Source organism: Eptesicus fuscus, chromosome 21, assembly GCF_027574615.1.
Source record: "Eptesicus fuscus isolate TK198812 chromosome 21, DD_ASM_mEF_20220401, whole genome shotgun sequence".
NCBI classification, from domain to species: domain Eukaryota; kingdom Metazoa; phylum Chordata; class Mammalia; order Chiroptera; family Vespertilionidae; genus Eptesicus; species Eptesicus fuscus.
In genome coordinates this window covers 47,312,272-47,327,365 of record NC_072493.1, presented here as the reverse complement: position 1 = coordinate 47,327,365, position 15,094 = coordinate 47,312,272, and the positions used below count along the sequence as shown (strand labels likewise).

At 49.3% G+C, this 15,094-nt stretch overlaps 1 protein-coding gene across 4 annotated transcripts; it reads left to right on the top strand.

The window, feature by feature from the left end:
* VSTM1 (V-set and transmembrane domain containing 1) lies at nucleotides 1-15,094 on the top strand. Of its 4 annotated transcripts, XM_054710582.1 has the most exons (10): nucleotides 1-52; nucleotides 147-211; nucleotides 1,930-1,965; nucleotides 3,456-3,740; nucleotides 5,430-5,468; nucleotides 12,220-12,312; nucleotides 12,421-12,448; nucleotides 13,274-13,302; nucleotides 13,405-13,436; nucleotides 14,826-15,094. In XM_054710582.1, the coding sequence occupies exons 2-10, from the start codon at nucleotides 178-180 to the stop codon at nucleotides 14,949-14,951; spliced, it is 702 nt and encodes a 233-aa protein (XP_054566557.1). In that variant the 5' UTR covers nucleotides 1-52; nucleotides 147-177; the 3' UTR covers nucleotides 14,952-15,094. The 4 variants fall into 4 exon arrangements, with proteins under 4 accessions (XP_054566557.1, XP_054566558.1, XP_054566556.1 ...); XM_054710583.1 differs by having other exon boundaries at nucleotides 4-211; nucleotides 12,224-12,312; XM_054710581.1 differs by having other exon boundaries at nucleotides 4-211.

The window sequence follows — 15,094 nt, the reverse complement described above, 5'->3', positions numbered from 1 at the left end:
GCGAGGAGGAAACTGTACACCAGGTGGTGTGGAGAACCGGAGGGTCAGAGCGGTACGTCTCCCCACACATCCTGGGGGCACGGTGGGCAGCTGGAGAGCTTGGGTCACCCCAAGCCCCCCTTCTCTCTTTAACTGTAAAACTGAAGCCAGGATCCTGGTCTGGGCGGAAGGGACGCTATGATCACAGGATTCCTGTCCCTGCTTTGCCTCGGTGAGTATCCAGGACCGGGAGGGATAGGATTGGATCTGTGAGAAAATTCCTGGGGGGCGGGGAACATCATGGGAAACATGGCAAACACAGAAATGATTGCTGACGTCTGCGTGTTGGATACAGGCCACCTGTCGGAGTTCTGTGGGCTGTGCACATGCCTGCATTCTGAGATTAGCACAAGCCGATGAGAAACCCACGGCTCAGAGGCTGTGGTGACCACGCCCTCTGTTTACCCAGCGGAGAAATTCCAAGCTCGGATGGGATCTCCAAGCATGGACCCTCTAAACACCACAGTCTTGCCGTGAATGTTCCATTGGCGGATAGCAGGGGCAGGGGCCACAGGATGTGAGAAGCTATGGGTTTGGGTACAAAACAGGAATAGAGGGAAGAACAATGCCTGGGGATGGCGCTTAAAAAGAGAATTTCTGCCCTAGTCGGTGTGGCTCAGTGGATAGAGCATCGGGCCTGCGGACTGAAGGGTCCCTGGGGTTCGACTCAGGTCAAGGGCACGTACCTTGGTTGCAGGCTCCTCCCTGGCCTGGGCCCTGGTCGTGGCTCGTGGAGGAGGCAACCAATCCATGTGTTTCTCTCACATCGATGTTTATCTCTGTCTTTCTCTCTTCTACTCTCCCTAAAAATCAATGGGAAAATATCCTCGGGTGGGGATTAACAAAAATAAATAAACAAACAAACAAAGAAGAAAACTTCCTATCCTCAGCCTGATTTTAATCGTCTTCAACTTGAACATAATGCAAACAGACCACAGCCTGCAAAAAGAATGACCTGGACGATAACCTTGGGTTGGGCTCTCAACTTTGAACCAACAGCTCCACCTCTCTGAGCCCCAGCTCCTCCTTGGTGAGCTGGGTGTGTGGAGGGGATACCAGGACTTATCTGCCCCAGTTCCTTCCTCCTTCTGGGTACAGCCCTTCCCTGTGGGGTAATACTTCCCCCATCCACTTGAACTTCAGAGGTGGCTCTAGACACCATTCCCCGGACCTCCAGCTGCAGGGCAGAATAGCTGGGCAGTCAGAGACTGACCTCATCCTCCGCATTTTCAGTTCCTGTACCACAAACTCTCTCCGTGTGATGGAGGGAGAAAACCCTCTCTGACACGCCATGGTCAAATAACCATTGCAGCATGAAAGGGGTAAGGATAAACATTGCAATCCCAGAAAATAATGAGAAAAACGTAGGTCAGGGTTCAAGGATTTAAGAATCAAGGATTTCTAGGTGGCAAAAGAAGTCCTAATCATAAAAGCTTTCTTACAATTTCCAATGCAATCAATCTGAAAGGGTTCCTGGAAGGCTCTCCATACACATAACTTCAGTTGAAGGGCAAAGAATGAGATAAGAATTAAAGTTAAAAACAAAAACAAAAAAACACACAGGGAAATACTTGCAAGGGACACAGCAGAGCTTTAACAAATTAGTCAAACCTGGCTGGCTTGGCTCAGTGGTTGAGTGTCAATCTAGAAACCAGTAGGTCACGGTTCGATTCCTGGTCAGGGCACATGCCCGGGTTGCAGGCTTGATCCCCAGTGGGGGGTGTGTAGGAGGCAGCCGATCAATGATTCTCTCTCATTGATGTTTCTACTCTCCCTTCCTCTCTGAAATCAATAAATATACATATTTTTTAAATTAGCCAAGCATTCTCTGCCTCATTTGTACTCCAAGACAAGCACATCTTTTGTCTCTCATGAGGTTTTCTCTTTCAGGGCTCTGTCTGGGCTATGATGATGAGCACAAGAATGGTAAGTTGTCTTTCACATAAACTCACCCATGATTTTTTTAAAAATATTTTTTCAATTACAGTTGACATACAATATTACATTATTTTCAGGAATACAGCATAGTGATTAGACATTTATATACCTTACTAGAGGCCCGGTGCACGAAATTCAGCCCGGCCTGCACCCTCTCCAATCCGGGACCCCTTGGGGGATGTCCTACTGCTGCAGGGATCAGGCCTAAACCGGCAGTCGGACATCCCTCTCGCAATCCGGGACCACTGGCTCCTAACTGTTCACATGCCTGCCTGCCTGATCGCCCCTAACTGCCCTCCCTTGCTGGTCTGATGGACCCTAACTGCTCTTCCCTGCTGGCCTGATCTCCCCTAACCACCTCAGCCCCCGCCACCACGGCTTTGTCCGGAAGGAAGGCAGGATGACCGAAAGATGTCTGGTCGACCTGGTCTAATTAGCATATTAGTATAGATGAAGTGACCTCCCCCCCCCCCCATAAGTCTAGTACCCACCAGGCACCATACATAGTTATTACAATATTACTGACTATATTCCCTGTGCTGTACTCTGCATCCCGGGGACTGTTTTGTGGCTGCCAATTTGTACTTCTTAATCCCTTCAACTTTTTCACCCAGTCCCCCAACACCTTCCCCTCTGACAGCTGTCTGTCTGTTCTCTGAATCTATGCGTTTGTTTCTCTTTTGTTTGTTCACTTATTTTATCTTTAGATTCTACATATAAGTGAAACCGTATGGTGTTTGTCTTTCTCTGTCTGCTTATTTCACTTGGCATAATACCCTCCAGGTCCACCCATGTTATTGCAAAGGGCAAGTTCTCATTCTTTTTCTTATGGCCGAGTCATAGGACTTTTCCCCTTTAATCCTCTGAATCCCAAGAGAGTGTTCATGGTCATCAAAATAAAGAGTCAAGCCCCGGTGTGGCTCCGTTGGTTGTATGTCGTCCTGTGTATCAAAGGGTTGCTGATTCAATCCCCAGTCAGGGCACCTGCCCTGGTTATGGGCTCGATCCCCGGTGGGGGGCGTGCAGGAGGCAGCCGACCCATGTACTGCTCTCACACTGATGTTTCTCTCCTTCTCCCTCTAAGAATCAATGAGCTATTCTTTAAAAAAAAAAAAATGATAGAGTTGCCCTAACCGGTTTGGCTCCGTGGATAGAGCATCGGCCTGTGGACTGAAAGGTCCCAGATTCGATTCCAGTCAAGGGCATGTACCTTGGTTGCAGGCACATCCCCAGTGGGAGGTGTGCAGGAGGCAGCTGATCGATGTTTCTCTCTCATCGATGTTTCTAACTCTCTATCCCTCTCTGTAAGAAATAAATAAAATATATATTTTTAAAAAATGATAGCCAAGTAAAATATGATTGTCTAGCCACATGCTGTACACTGAAACTAACCTAACATATTGAATATAAACTGTCATTGAAAAATAAAATTAAAATTAAAAAGATAAACAATCTAACTAACTCTGAATTCTTTCCAGACACCCTCCCCAGGCCCTCCCTCCACGCCTTGCCGGGGTCAGTGGTTGGACGCGGTGGTAACGTGACCCTGAAGTGCCAGGGCCACTTGCAGAATGTGACGTTCATGCTGGGGAAGTGGCAGGACCCGGGGTACAGGCGGGAGCGGAGCTCCGCGGGACACGGTGCTGAGTTCCTCCTCACGCGCCTGGAGCCTGAGCATGCCGGGCGGTACTTCTGTGCCTACAAGACCGCGGGCTCCCACGGGTGGTCGGAGAAGAGCGAGCACCTGCGCCTGGAGGTCACAGGTGAGCAGGCAGCCTGGGCTTTTCTCCCTGGAGCACATGTTCCTTGTCCTGTGAGGGGACCCGGCAGGGAAGAAGGAATCCAGGAAACAGACAGACAGGTGCCACACCTCGAGTGTGGGGAGATGGGGAAATGGGAACTGGGTGTGGGGACGAGCCTGTCACCAGGGCTTCTGAGTGGGTCTCGATGTGGATGTGGGGCAGTGTTTTATTTATTTTTTTAATGTTTAGTTATTTATTTGAGAGAGAGAGAGACGGGGAGAAACATTGATTTGTTGTTTCATTTATTTATGCATTCATTGGTTGATTCTTTTGGGGTTTTTTAATAGTTACTCTCTATTTTTAAAGAATAGTTTATTCTTTAAAATATTAGAGAGAAAGGAAGAGGGAGAGAGAGAGAGAGAAACATCAATGTGAGAGCTGCCTCCTGCATGCCCCCTACGAGAGATCAAGTCTATAACCCAGGCATGTGCCCTTGGCCAGGAATTGAACCAGCAACCTCCGGGTACATGGAACGAGGCCCAACCAACTGAGTCACACTGGCCAGGGCCATTGGTTGATTCTTGCATGTGCCCTGACTGGGGAGCGAACGTGCAACCTTGGTGTACCCAGACGACGCTCTGATCAACTGAGCTAGCTGGCCAGGGCAGTGGGACAGTGTTTTAGAATAGAGGTATTAAAAGAAAATTTGAGGTGCCGCAAGGCCAAGGGATGAAGAGACGATTGTTGTTGAAGAGACAGTTTGGTGCGGTTCCCAAGAGGCCATGGAGGGCCACATGGGGAAGCACTAGTCAGTCAAAACTTGTGAGACCTAATCGTCAAATTAAGTAAAGTCGCAAGATACAAAATCAACATACAGAAGTCAGTTTCATTTCTATACACTAACAACAAAATATCCGAAAAAGAATTAAAGAAAGCGATCACATTCACAATAGCATAAAAAAACAATAAAATACTTAGAAATAAATTTAATCAAGGAGGTGAAATATCCGTACAGTGAAAACAACAAGACTCTAATGAAATTAAGACACAAAGAAATGGAAAGATACACCATGTTCATGAATAGGAAGAATTAATATTGGTAAAATATTCACATTACCCAAAGCCATCTATAGATTTGATGCCATCTCTATTAAAATACCAATAACATTTTTCACAGAAATAGAACAATCCTAAAGTTGGCATGAAACAGCCAGAAGAAGACCCTCAATAGCCAAAGCATCCTGAGAAAGAACCAAGTTGGGGGTATCAACACTCCCTAATTTTATTTTTTTTCATTTTTTAAAATATATTTTTATCGATTTCAGAGAGGAAGGGAGAGGGAGAGAGAGATTGAAACATCAATGATGGGTTTCACTTGGTTATAGCATCGTCCCGATACGCCAAGGTTGTGGGTTTGATCCCCAGTCAGGGCATACATGAGCGCAGAGATGGGTGAACAACAAGTCAATGTCTCTCTCTCTGTCTGTCTGTCTGTCTGTCTCTCTCTCTCTCTCTCAAAATCAATAAATAAAAATTAAAATAATAATCATATCAAACTCCAGGCGTATTAAGAGTAATACTGACCCTCATTCAGAGGCCCAGTGAGATTCTCTTCTCTGCTTCCGGGTCTGTAGTAGAACATCAGCACTTAAGCCCCCCGAGATCGCCATGTCATCGTGATGACTGCGTTTTCTGCATCCTGTTTTCTAGATAACCATGACAGACCTGGAGCTTCCTCAGCAAAAACAGGTAAGATAATTACAGGTGTTTTTTTTACCGATGATATCCACCTCTCGAGGCAGGGGATCCCTTTTGATCAAAAGGCACAAGAGGAACCTTAACACTCACTTTCTCATGCTTTGGGAGGAACTACTGCGTGTGGGGGGAAATGACTTCTAAGCCGCTCCTGAAAATCCTGGTGACTAAAAACATCACGAGGTGCATTGTCTGCCAACTACATATATAAAAGCCTAAGCAACCATTACCATTGGAGGACTGGATGGTAGCTATGATGCGCACTTACCACCAGGGGGCAGACGTTCAACGCAGGAGCTGCCCCCGGGTGGTCAGTGCGCTCCCACAGCCAACCTCCCACGGCCGGCCAACCTCCCACGGTCCCTCCCCCTGGCCAGCCAGCCCCGATCGGCCCCCATCGCCGGCCAGGCCGAGGAACCCCTCCTGTGCACAAATTCGTGCACTGGGCCTCCATTCTTTCATAATGAAAAACTCTGGGTGAGTTTGTGTGACTGGCTTGGTGCCCAGGATCAGGTCCCAAAGAGTTGAGGTATTTTGGCGATATGTATGATCAAGGTCTCGGTAAGACATTAAAGTTCTCAACAATAGGGGAATATTAAATTCTTTTTCTCTGATGTTGCTTTTTCATGAAGAATTGCCTAAGGTTCTGTCCTCAGAGATGCTTATAAAAATGAAGGCTTTGGGTAATTTTATTGATGGATTGATTTTTAAAAAGGAAGGGAGAGGGAGAGAAACGTCAGTTTGGTGTTCCATTGATGTATTCATTGGTTGATTCTTTTTTTAAAAAATACATTTTTATTGATTTCAAAGAGAAAGGAAGGGGGAGAGAAAGATAGAAACATCCATGATGAGAGAGAATCATGGATCGTCTGCCTCCTGCACGCCTGCTACTGAGGATCGAGCCCACAACCTGGGCATGTGCCCTTGACCCGAATTAAACCTGGGACCCTTCAGTCCGCAGGCTGGCGCTCTATCCTCTAGCCAAACAGGTTAGGGCACATTGGTTGATTCTTGTATGTGCCCTGACCAGGGATTGAACCTGCAACCTTGGAGTATGGGGACAATGCTCTAACCCAGTGGTCGGCAAACTCATTAGTCAACAGCAGGGGTCCTCAAACTTTCTAAACAGGGGGCCAGTTCACTGTCCCTCAGACCGTTGGAGGGCCAGACTATAGTTTTAAAAAAACTATGAACAAATTCCTATGCACACTGCACATATCTTATTTTGAAGTAAAAAAAACAAAACGGCAAAAACACCCGCATGTGGCCCTCGGGCCGTAGTTTGAGGACGCCTGGTCAACAGACCCAAATATCAACAGTACAACGATTGAAATTTCTTTTGAGAGCCAAACTTTTTAAGCTTAAACTTCTTCTAATGCCACTTCTTCAAATTAGACTCGCCCAGGCTATGGTATTTTGTGGAAGAGCCACACTCAAGGGGCCAAAGAGCCGCATGTGGCTCGTGAGCCGCAGTTTGTCGACCACTGCTCTAACCAACTGAGCTATCTGGCCAGGTCTCGGGCTTTCAGTGCCGCCATGAACAGGGGTGTGCAAGCGTCCCAGTTCCTGCTTCACGTTCTACCCCCGAGTAGGCTTGCTGGGGCGTGTGGTAACTCTGTGTTTAACTGTTGGAGGACCTGCCAGGCTGTTTGCCCAAGTGGCTGCGCCGTTTTACCTTCCTGCCATATACATGGCTCCCTCTACAGTATCTCCACCTCCTTGCCAACCCTCGCTAATTTCCTTTCCTTGTATTATAGCCATCCAAGTGGGTGTGCATGCCATTTCTTAACATGGACTTCCTGAGTTCATACTTAAACCACCACAATTCTTTTTTTATTCTTTTTTTTCTATCTACACTAATAAAAGAGAAACATGCAAATTAACCATCACTCTGCTACGCCCACCAGCCAATCAGAGTGAGTATGCAAATTAACCCAACAAAGATGGCGGTTAATTTGCATATGCAGGTGTGGAGCGAAGACTGAAGACAGTGTACAAGGACGAGGGAGGGAAAGCAGAAAGTGGGGCGGCGGTGGTGGTGGGAGGGAAAGTGTGGGGCGGCGGCAGCTCCCTTCTCTGCTTCGCTCCGGCCGCAGGAAGCCCTATTCTTGCAGGAATCTTCCTGCAACAGGCCTCTAGTCTATAATAATGGAAAGTTAGAATTTTACTGATTTACTGGTTTATCCTCACCTAAGGGTATTTGCCCATTGATTTTTGGAGAGTGGAAGAGACAGGGAAAGATAGAAACATTGATGTGAGAGACACACATCGATTGGTTGCCTCCTGCATGAGCCCCAACCCGGGCCCAGGTCTGGGAGGAGTCTGCAACTGAGGTACATGCCCCTGACCGGAATCGAACCTGGCACGCTTCAGTCTACAGGCTGGTGCTCTATCCACTGAGCCACACCAGCCAGGGCTGAACCGCCAGAATTCTAAACAGAATAACAGATCTTTAAGCACCAGATATGTTGCCCATATGCATGCCTGGAAGCTGCCCGAAGGGGCCCGTGCTCGTGCTCGCATTCCTGCAGACTGATAAGGAATTTCACCACGTAACTGGGACACGAGGCCAGCTTTCTCTCTCGGACCTGTCACTTTCTCTCAGGTGCCTGTGTCACACTCTATCCCATTGCTCCTTCAGGTTCCTCCAGCCGCACAGACTCTTTGTCATTGACTTCGGCTGTCAGTAAACAGACGTGTGAAATCCGACCAGGATGTGTGGACATCTCAGGGCAAACCCCGTTCATCGGGCTGTGGGGCCCTAGGAAGGGGACAGTTTTGCAAGAATCTGCTTCTCATTTCTAGCAAGTTGCTAAGTGAGAGGAGCTGCAGGCTGCGGAGGGAGGGGGCGGGGGGCGGGGAAGGAGAAAAAGGTTAAGCATAAGCAGGGCTGATGCTTCTCTGCTTCCATCCAAGGCCCAGGAACAACTGTTCCTGCCCGTGTGCCTACGGCCACGCAGATGCCCTGGTAGAATCGTCGCTTTTGAGGGTCTCCTGGATTCGATGCCTCCAGAAGCGAACTCTTAAATATTATGGCAAAAGCGATATTGGAAGGGAGTGGGGAAGGGGGATTTGGAGGGAAAGAGACTCAACCACGGTGGGATGTTCCGGTCCCTCTCTCAGTCCCGCAAGAAAGCACAGGAGACAGAAGGGCACAAACACGAGAGGCCGGGGAGTGAGGACACTCCTGTCCACGTGCAGAACAGTCATTGCTAAAGGGGTGGCCTTGCCCTGGCCGGTGTGGGTCAATGGTTAGAGCACCAGCCCACGCACCGAAGGATCGAGGATTTGATTCCTGGTCAAGGGCACGTACCTGGGTTGCTGGTTCGATCCCTGGACCAGGTCGGGGCACGTGCAGGAGGCCACGAATCGATGTGTCTCTCACATTGATGTTTCTCTCTCTTTCCCTCCCTCCCTTCCACTCTGTCTAAAAATCAATGGGAAGCCCTGGCCGGTTTGGCTCACTGGATAGAGCGTCGGCCTGGGGACTCAAGGGTCCCAGGTTTGATTCTGGTCAAGAGCATGTACCTTGGTTGCGGACACATCCCCAGTAGGGGGCGTGCAGGAGGCAGCTGATTGATGCTTCTCTCTCATTGATGTTTCTGGCTCTCTATCCCTCTCCCTTCCTCTCTGTAGAAAATCAATAAAATATATTTAAAAAAATAAAAATCAATGGGAAAAATATCCTCAGGTGAGGATTTAAGGGAGGGAGGGAGGGAAGGAAGGAAGGGGAAAGAAGAAAGGAAGAGGGAAAGGGAGGGAAGGAAGGAAGGGGGAAGAAGAAAGGAAGAGGGAAAGGGAGGGAAGGAAGGAAAGAAGGAAGGAAGGAAGGAAGGAAGGAAGGAAGGAAGGAAGGAAGGAAGGAAGGAAGGAATGAAGGAAGGAAAGAAGAAAGGAAGAGGGGAAGGGGAAGGGGAAGGAGGGAGGGACGGACGGACGGACGGACGGACGGACCTTGAGGCACATAAATGCCGAGGCATTTGGGATCCTCGCAGATGCAAATGTTCATGTAGGAGGGGGAAAGAAGGCATGTGCTGTGGTGTGTGAAAATGACAAACAGTCGGGGGAACACGCGTGTGGGAGCGACAACAGCATCTGTTAGGGAGGGAGGTGGGTGCAGGTGGGACACTGGGTGGGACCCCGCCATTATCCTGCCCAGTCAGGCAGACCCCGCACTGGGTGCTGGAGCCAGCACTGGCCATGGTTCCCCCTCCCTCCACCTTAGCAGTCTTACCTCCCTCAGCTTTATGGAGGTAAAACTGACAATAAAATGGTAGGCTATTGAATGTGATATAAGCATGCGTTGTGAAAGGGCTTCCCCCGTGGAGCTCATGAACACATTTCTCACCTCATGTATTTACCTCTTTTTCCCCCTTTGGGTGAGAATGCTCAAGATCTACTGTCTTACAAGGGAGGTGGGGAAGGGAGGAGAGGGTAAAGGGGGGTGAGTGGTGATGGAAGGAGGCTTGCCTTGGGGTGGTGCATACACAATACAGTGGACAGATGGTGTGTTGTGGAATTGTACACCAGAAGCCTGTATCATCTTGTGAACCAGTGTCACCCCAACGGTCGAGCGTTGACCTCTGAGCCAGGAGGTCACTGTTCGTCAGGCATGGTTTCACAAAGAGGTGATGTTTGAACTAAGCCTTGAAAAGCATGAAGGCACCCACTGAATGTCGGATGAGGTACGGGGAGAAGGGATGGGAAAGCAATTGCAGCCACAGAAAGTGTGTGTATACCGTTCCCAGTCAGGTACATGCCTGGGTTGTAGGCTTGATCCCCAGCAGGGAGCATGCAGGAGGCAGCCAATCAATGATTCTTTCTCATCATTGATGTTTCGTTTTTTTGTTTGTTTGTTTGTTTGTTTTTAAATATATTTTATTGATTTTTTACAGAGAGGAAGGGAGAGGGACAGAGAGCTAGAAACATCCATCAGCTGCCTCCTGCACACTCCCTACTGGGTATGTGCCTGCAACCAAGGTACATGCCCTTGACTGGAATCGAACCCGGGACCCTTCAGTCCGCAGGCTGATGCTCTATCCACTGAGCCAAACCAGTTAGGGCATCATCATTGATGTTTCTATCTCCCTTTCCCTTCCTCTCTGAAATCAATAAAAATATATTTTAGCCCTAGCTGGCTTGGCTCAGTGGATAGAGTGTCGTCTGCGGACTCCAGGGTCCTGGGTTCCATTCTGGTTAAGGGCACATGCCCGGGTTGCAGGCTTAATCCCCAGTAGGGGGTGTGCAGGAGGCAGCCAATCCATGATTCTCTCTCATCATTGATGTTTCAATCTCTCTCTTCCTCTCCTTTCCTCTCTGAAATCAATAAAAATAGATTTTAAAAAATCTTATCTAATAAAGAGAAAATATGCTAATTGACCCTCATGCCATCACTAAGATGGCGGCACCCACAGCCAAAAGGAGGGAATATGCTAATTGACTGCCACGCCCTCAAAGATGGTGCCCACAGCCACAAGATGGGAGCACCCAGTCCCCTCAGCCCCACCAGGGCGCCTGCCTCCGGAGTCCTCCAGTCCCCTCAGCCCCCCAGCCACCCAGGGCCGGCCCAAGGCTCAGGTAACCAGGGCCGGCCGAGGCTTGCGCTGCCGGCAGTGGTAGCAGCAGAAGTGTGATAGGGCATCGCCTTCCCCTGATCACCGGGTCACCTCCTGCCCCTGAGGGTTCCCAGACCGTGAGAGGGGGCAGGCTGGGCTGAGGGACACCCCCCCTCCAGTACATGAATTTTCATGCACAAGGCCTCTAGTATATATATATTTAAAAATGCTTAAAGCAATGGGACATTCCTACTCTGACGCAGCAGCTCCACGTGTTTTTTAAAAAAGATAATTTTTTTTATTTCAGTTGACACATGTTAGTTCCAGGCGTGCAGTATAGTGGTTAGACATTTATATACTTTACAAAGTGATCTTCCTGGTAAGTCTCCTGTCCACCTGGTGCCATCCACAGTTACCCCAGTGTTACTCACTGTTTTCCCTATGCTGTGCCCCCATGACTATTCTGTAACTGCCCATCTCCTTTTTTTAAAATATATTTTATTGATTTTTTTACAGAGAGGAAGGGAGAGGGACAGAGAGCTAGAAACATCGATGAGAGAGAAACATCGACCAGCTGCCTCCTACACACACCCTACTGGGGATATGCCCGCAATCAAGGCACACGCCCCTCACCGGACTCGAACCTGGGACCCTTCAGTCCTCAGGCCGATGCTCTATCCACTGAGCCAAACCGGCTAGGGCCCATCTACTTCTTCACCCCTTCACTTTTTTCATTCAGTCCCTCTGGCAACCATCGCTTGTTCTCTGTATCTCTGAGTCTGCCTCTGTGGTGTTGGTTCATCTGCTTTGTTCTTTAGATTCCACGTATCTGTGAGATCAGACAGTTTTTGTCTTTCTCTGTGTGACCCGGCCATTCTACTTCTGGGCATTTACCTGAAGAAATTCCCAAGCGCTAATTTGAAAAGTTATGTGAACCCCTATGTTCATCACCGCGACCTTTACAATAGCCAACACACGGAAGCAACCTGAGTGCCCGTCGTTGGACGAGTGGGTAAAAAACCTGTGGCACGGGCACACCGTGGCCGATGGCTCTGCCAGGGAAAAGAAGGAAAGGATGCCAGTTGCCCCAGCATGGCGGGCCGAGAGGGCGTGGCGCCGAGTGAAATAAGGCGGCTGGCTCCTCTTACCTGTTCTGCGAAACTGGCCCTGACCCGCTCCTGTCCCCCCAGACAGCAGGGTCATCTTCGTCACCGCCTTCAGCTGCCTCGCCATCTTCCTCCTCTTCCCCACCGTCTTCCTCATCTACCGGCGCAGTCAGCACGGTGAGTCCACAGAAACGCCCCTCGAAACCGCTGGGGAAGGGGAGTGAAGGGGAGGAGTCGCTCATCAGATAAATTCTGTCCCCTCCCCCCCCCCATGTTATTTTACAGGCTCATCCCATGAAGAATCCACCAAGAGGTAGATGTACCTGGAAGTCTCACACTCCCTCCTTCAGAGACCCCATCACACAGACCCCATCGCTCATGCCCAGCCCCACCGCGTTCCCCCCTGGCAACTCCCTCTCCCTGTCTGTGCTGCGACCTTCCTCCGCGCCTCTCCAAAATCCTCATCATCCCTCCCAAAATCTCCATAGCCTATATTTTACTTATTTTATTTTTGTGAATCCTCACCCGAGGATATTTTCCCATTGATTTTTAGGGAGCGTGGAAGAGAGAGGGAAAGACGGAGAGAAACATCGATGTGAGAGAAACACATCGATTGGTTGCCTCCTGCATGAGCCCAATCAGGGCCTCGGCCAGGGAGGACCCTGAAACCAAGGTACATGCCCTTGACCTGAATCAAACCCGGGACCCTTTGGTCCACAGGCCGATGCTCTATCCACAGAGCCACACCGGCCAGGGCCATATCCCATACTTTATTATTATTTTTTTTAACCTTTTGCCCTCGGATGTCGAGTGTGACTCGACACGGTTAGCATTAGAATAAAGGAATCAAGAAAAAAGCAAGCGAGTACAAAGGGTTAATATGTTTTATTGATTTTTACAGAGAGGGAGTGGGATAGAGAGTTAGAAACATCAATGAGAGAGAAACATCGATCAGCTGCCTCCTGCACACCCCCTACTGGAGATGTGCCCGCAACCAAGGTACATGCCCTTGACCGGAATCTAACCCGGGACCCTTTGGTCCGCAGGTCAACGCTTTGTCCACTGAGCCACACCGGCCAGGGCCATATTCCATACTTTAATGTGTGTTTCTCTCTCTCTCTCTCTCTCTCTCTCTCAGAACTAGCCATCCCGAGCAAGAGGCCTCAGGTAAGTGATAAGAACCCAGGAGAGAGTCGCTGGATAGAAAGAGGACGATGGGACTCCTGCTGGCCGAGAACTGAGTCTGTGTGTTTTTTCCCTCGAGTGCAGATCTGTCCCAGCAGGAAAGCACATCGCTCTCGGTGAGTTCCCCCCTTCGGGACTCCCCAGCAGCTCCCTCAGCCCGGGCTGTCCTGCCTGCCGCCTGGCTCAGCCCGTGCTCTGGCTGCAAGGGTGCCCCGACTCACAGGCAGGCGGCCAGTGCACATCGTGTTTAAGAACATGTGCTTTTTCCTGGCCCGGTGGCTCAACTGCTAAGAGTGACTTCCTGTACATCAAAAGGTTGTGGGTTCACCCTGACTAGTTTGGCTCAGTGGATAGAGCATCGGCCTGCGGACTGAAGGGTCCCAGGTTCGATTCCAGTCAAGGGCATATACCTTGGTTGCGGGCACATCCCCAGTGGAGGGGTGTGCAGGAGGCAGCTGATCGATGTTTCTCTCTCATCGATGTTTCTAACTCTCTATCCCTCTCCCTTCCTGTCTGTAAAAAATCAATAAAATATATATTTTTTAAAAAAGGTTTGGGGTTCAATTCCCGATCAGGGCACATACCTGGGTTGCAGAGTTTTTCTTTCTTTTTTTTTTTTTTCATATATTGTCTTTATTTTTATATATGCATATTTTTACTGATTTCAGAGAGGAAGGGAGAGGGAGAGAGATAGAAACATTAATGATGAGAGAAAATCATTGATTGGCTGCCTCCTGCACACCCCCTACTAGGGATCGAGCCTGCAACCCGGGCATGTGCCCTTGACTGGGAATCGAACCTGGGACCCTTCAGTCCACAGAGTGACACTCTCTCCACTGAGCCAAACCAGCTAGGGCTGTTTTTCTTTTTTCTAATCTTTATTGATAAAAGTATTACATATGTCCCCTTGGGTGGCAGGTTTGATCCCCGGTTGGGGCCTGTATGGGAGGCAACCAATCCATGTTTATGTCTCCCTCTCTCTCTCTTCCTCCCTCCCTCCTTTCCACTCTCTCTAAAAAATCAATGGAGAAAAAAGAAAGAAGAAAGTAAAACGCTGCCTGCTGGGACTCTGCCAGTATAGAAATGTCCTGGAGCTATGCTGTCCGCGACCACAGCCCTCCCCCTCGTGTGCTGTCACACGTTGGAAAAACACCTCCTCGTGTCTTTCCAAATTTAATTTAATTTTAATTCATTTACATTTAAGCAGCCCTACGTGGCTCAAGGCTACCATATTGGACAATTCATTCTAATTGCCCATGTGGCCCAGTCGGTGTGGCTCCGTGGTTGAGCAATAACCTATGAACCAGGAGGTCCCAGTTCGATTCCCGGCCAGAGCACGTGCCTGGGTTGGGGCTCAATCCCCAGCGTGGGGCGTGCAGGAGGCAGCTGCTCCATGATTCTCTCTCATCATTGATGTTTCTCTCTCTCTCTTTTCCTGCATCTCTAAAATCAATAAAAATACATATTTTTAAAAAGCAGTAAATGCCCATCTCTTTCCCCCGAAGACTGAAGACCCCCAGGAAGGGCCGGGTGCTGATGGAAACAGCAAGACACCGGCCGAGGCAGCGGCAGCTTCTGACCCGGCCGAGGACCCCCCGGGATCTTGTGACTGCGCCACATTGAACGTGTAGGAGGCTGGCCGGAGCCTGGAGGAAGGACTTCTCCCGGGGAGGAGGGGTTTGGGTTCAGGTGGCTGAGACGACTGGACATAAATCCACGCCACTCTGTGTCCTCCGTGCATAATCCATACTAATAAAATTAAGTTTTTGGTATA